Genomic DNA, 5,000 nt, shown 5'->3' on the forward strand with positions numbered 1-5,000 from the left:
TTCACGCATAAATAGATGTATAATCCTCCATAATTAGGTAAATTTGAAATTCTGTGTGAATTACCAAATAGAGTGAGTGATCGAGGGATTAAAACACGTGAATGAAACTGAGAAAATGAATGGCGTATAAATAATAAATGGTCCTTTGTTGTTACATTTTCTTGTAAGATCTCACCGAAAAGTTTCTTACTACCATATGTCCTCTGCAGTTTGATTAGTCTCCTGTTTTTCACTGAGGAAAGCTCATACTGGGCTGAAAAAGGGCTTTGAAATATTATAAATTTAAATTTTCTCATCTATTAGCAATCGTACAACTTTGATCTCGCTTGATTTCCTCTTACCTTCTTTATTTCTTATGGAGAAACTATTACTGCTACCACAATCGCTAGGAGAACCACTGTCGCAAATTTCAATTCTATAATATCCACTCTGAATGCTTTGTGGAATGAGCCAGTGATGTATCATCTTCAACTCGTTAAACTCACTTAATCCCTCCGAGATGTCCGTGACTTTGTTTCGCTTCTCGTCCAAGAGTGCTATGTTCCATTTAAAGGAATTTTTTGACTGAGTCCAGGCAATGGGATAAGATGTTTGCCCTGATATCCAAATATCACTTTCTCCCGGCTCTGTGACGTGAATGACATTTCCTTGATTCAGAGCACATTCAAAAATTTCGACTCCGAAAATAAACAGTCTGACCATGAAAAGCCTGACAAACGTAACCGACCGATAACTTTCCAACAGCATATTTTCGTTGAATGACCGATTTATGATCGTGTCAATAGAAGATAACTCTGACACGTACTACAACTCGTCGATTTCCAATAAAATGACATCAAGAGTTCTGTCATTCGGTCTTCTCTTTTCAGTTTACGGCATAGAGCTTAGCCAGTTTTGCGTTACTGAAATATGTGAATGAAACAGTTTTTCTTTAAAAAATTAACCATTTTCTTTTTTCACTCTTTTAGAGGGAACACGATCGGGTGTTTTCGCACTCGGTTTGGGAATAAGCTAATCAGACGTATCGATGATTATTGGAACAGGTGGCAGCTTTCCAAATAAACAGTACTTATTAACCCATCCCCTCTCTACAGTTTTGAATTTATCTTTTCAAATCACGTGATTTCTTGAACCATCGCAGGAGAGGAGATGTGTGGAAGAAGAGTTCTTTGACATTTCTCGAGTAGTCCTTTGCTTCTCGTAAGAATCCTGGCCTTTACATTTTTGGCGACCCTTCCAGGACTTGTCAATGTGGGAGTGTCTTCTACCTTATACGCTCGTGAAGGATGTTTGCGTGTCTTAGCTGAAATATAAAAAAGCTTCGATTATAGTGCAGCCGCCTCTCGCCGGTTCCCTCGACATCTAGTGCGGATGAGTCATGTATCTTTGTGGGAAGTGAATTGCAGTTTGAATGGAAGTATTGTTCTGAAATGTGGTTCTTTCGTCGAGTCGTTCGTGTGAAATAGCTGAGCTGAAAAAGATGACAGAGTTTTGTAGAAAAGTAAAGAGAAAGGCTCCTTGATCCGAGGTCGGAAAAGCTCCAGCTTTCAACGAGGGTCACGAGGGTGTAAACTGGGCCTGGGATTGACCTGATTTTTCGGTGGGAAAATAGGATTTGATCTCTGGGAACTGGGAATTTGTTACTGGGAATGGGAGATAAAGAGTCCTTGGTGCGAATGGCATTTGCATTTATCAGAGGTTGACAGGTATTAGTTCTGCTCAAAATTCCTGAAATCAAATAATGCGGTCTTCTTGCGTTCCTGGCCACTGCCACGTGAGAGTGAGGACCTTCCTGATGCTAACAGACCTGTTTTTGAACCTGAAAGCTCCCTATCTACAACATCCCTGCCTCTAATACGGCTTCACTAGCACGAATCGACTTCCCCAAACCCAGTGCAACCAATGCAATCACTCGAAAAAAAAGAAGAAGCTCAGATGAGGTATTAGGCAAGGCCCCATGGTAAATGTGTAAACGTGTGGCACAGGAACTTAAAGTCTTTGAACGTATCCTTACCGATTTGCAAGGCCTTCGCCGCCCTAGCGATCGTTGTGAGTCTAGTGAAGCGAGCGAAGACTCCAAGGCGGATACTGGTGAGGATACTTATGTTGCTGAATTTGATAATGATGATGATGACAGTGACTCTGAAGGTGACGTAGAGAAACGGGAGACTACACTATTCCAAATGCTTTCATGTGCCAGGTGATAGCAGGCCTTTTTCGGCGGACACTTGCGTAAGCAATCCCATGCAGCTACAAATTATACCACGCACTGACTTTATTGCCTCCGTTCTCCAGTAATCTCATGTTTCGTTTTGACACTTATCATTCACTGCATCATACAACATATCAATGCTCTAAAATTATATTTAAAAATACCGTAGTTGTAGTCAGGCATGATAAAAAGAATTAAAAAACTTGTTGTCACTGACTAAAAAACTTATGTAAAAAGGACATTTCGGTCAAAATACTATGAGCTTCTTCAGCATAAAATGGCTTACGAATACAAAATGAGTGCTTTAAAAGAGCCTTAGAAACATTCCGGACATTTACAAGGCCCTTGGCAATCCCAAGTGACGTTTCTACGGCTCTTTTAAGGCACTCATTTTGTATTCGTAAGCCATTTTATGCTGAAGAAGGTCATAGTATTTTGACCGAAACGTCCTTTTTACATAAGTTTTTTAGTCAGTGACAACAAGTTTTTTTTCATTCTTTTTAAAATTATATTTACCCTATCATGACTCCGGTTGGGATTTTTGCCACTGGGACTGGGATTTTGTCCAAATTTGGACTAGGAAATGGTATTGCCACCCCTCCCCCACCCCTCCCCCCCCCCCCCCTTCCTTCATGACCCACTTAAGCGTTTGCAGCATTGATTGCAAATGGTTTGATGGAATTTGCAACGCATTCAAATGTGGATTTTAATGAGATAATTATACGAAAACTTGGGTTGTCGAAGAAGATTCTCGAAGAAGTAGAAAATAGTTTGAGCGAAGCTGTAGAATAAAAGAACATTCTTGGTCGGCCTTCTCGTCTTTGTGAATGGAAAACTATCACCACTCGAGGGGGAGACAAATGCGAGTAAAGAGCAAAGCAGATTAAGGAAAAGTCATTTAATCAGGCAGATACACTGAAGGAGCAAACTAAAACAAAGGAGCCGAAGGTGAACTTTGATGTTAATAAATTGGTTCGGCGTGATTTCAAAATTCATGGCATTGTAGCGGGAGATAATTTTTATAAAAACTCAACTTTCTCCCTGTAGGCCTGATCACCGTTCGAGAGTGTTTGTTACAGGAGAATAATACTTACATCAGCTTGAAAGGTACAGTTTTCTTTAGGGTAGGCCGATCCTTTGTTTCCATGTCCACGACATCTCTTTCGGAGGACGAGTATGTTGGGAACAATGCTTAATCCATCCGGCCCCTCCCACCGTTTTAATTCATCTTGTCAAATCACGTGATATATTGCAGCATCTGGGGATAGTTGACCACGAGAAAGATAGGTCCATTAAAAATTACTGCTGAACAAAATTCTTTGACTTTTCCTGTGTAGTTCCTACTTTCCCGCAAGAACCTGGCCTCAACACTTATGTGAATTAACTTTACGCACTTTTTATTTCTGGTGATGAAGGTACAGTTAGCGTGTTCATCAGTTTAATATCAGCGCAAATATGTTGTTAGAAAGTAGAAGAAAGTAGACTAGTCTCCTTCGCAGCCGTTTTTTACGATTTCACACAACGCTCCCCACAAAGAAACGGCTGCTCTCATTCGAGCCACATTCATTTCCCCATTGTTTTCACGGTCTATTAGAGCAACCAAAAAGGTAAGCCAATTGAGTGTGACTAAAATCATTCATTGCGATTTCTGGCAGCCCCATGTAGGTATTTGGATTGAAACGCCGAAAAACATCTAGACCGCCCAAGAAAGAGTATTTATTTTCGGCGGCAATAGTAAATAGTAGCCATAATTTTGCAACAGTATACAGTACTAGAAACTATTTGTGCATTTGCCGGGTTTCTGGCCGAAGATCGAATCTGTGTTTTGACCTAAGCAAAACCTCATCTACTATAACTAAAAGCCTTTCTATTACACTGTACTTAAGTTTTTTACGGACTCGGTCAGATTTTGACAAGAATTTTGTTTGCTTTGGTTTCAGGTCTGTTTACATGCATAGTGGCAGTTGAGAATACGTAAAATTTATAAAATTGCGCGTTCAGGAAGATTTGATTTTGAAGTCAATAAAAATATCGAATAATGTGATTATAGTTTCATCCTTTCAGTTCTCCACTTAGGTCAACGCTGTCGCTTTGAAAAATAGGTCCGCAATGCGTACTTGTGTGGGATTTCAGTAAAATAAACGTTGATGATTAGAACTACTGTGAATGTAATACATTTTGTCATGTTATAGTGATAAATGTCAAGTAAAGATTCCGTAGAATCGGCCCAAGCTGCAGACGAGAAAACGGTTCGGGGAGAAACATGTTTCGACTTCGAAATTTTTTCGGTTATGATCTGATGAAGTGCGTAATGATCTTTTACAGTTGAAACGAATTGAGCCAACGAATTGAAAAAAAAAAAAAAATGACAGTAGCATTTTTGTTCACAGATTTAAATGGTGCCTTTTTACGTTCACGTAGTGTGGGCAGCCGCGGTGTAAGGTAAGAATCAAGAAAAATTTGTACTTATTTTAATGTAATTTATTTCGTTAAAAAGACGACTTATTTTTATCGACGACCCCAGCGAAGCCTCTGTTTTTGTGTTAACATAGAAACCAGCTTTTGTAACCAGAAGGCAGATAACAAACATGCACTAAAAAAATAACAAGAGCAGTGTCACGCTTTTAGCATGATTTTCGTGAGCTATAAAACTTTCCAGCCAAAAATAAGGAAACCCCAAAATTAAGGTCTTAAGTTTAAAGAATTAGACATTGTCAAATGATAAGAAAGCCATTTGCATGTGAGAATGGCAAAAGATGGCTTGGATGCAAATAGGTAAAATATGAAT

General features: G+C 39.4%; 1 protein-coding gene across 1 annotated transcript in view; it reads right to left on the reverse strand.

Annotated features, from left to right (window-relative positions):
• Positions 1-986, reverse strand: part of LOC137993974 (bifunctional arginine demethylase and lysyl-hydroxylase PSR-like) — a 28,049-nt gene extending 27,063 nt beyond the window's left edge. The window contains exon 1 of the mRNA XM_068839790.1: positions 342-986. Coding sequence (XP_068695891.1) covers positions 342-747 — 406 coding nt within the window. The 5' untranslated portion in view covers positions 748-986. The remainder of the gene's footprint in view (positions 1-341) is intronic.
• Positions 987-5,000: the final 4,014 nt, after the last annotated feature.

Source organism: Montipora foliosa, chromosome 1 (assembly GCF_036669935.1).
Source record: "Montipora foliosa isolate CH-2021 chromosome 1, ASM3666993v2, whole genome shotgun sequence".
Taxonomy (NCBI): domain Eukaryota; kingdom Metazoa; phylum Cnidaria; class Anthozoa; order Scleractinia; family Acroporidae; genus Montipora; species Montipora foliosa.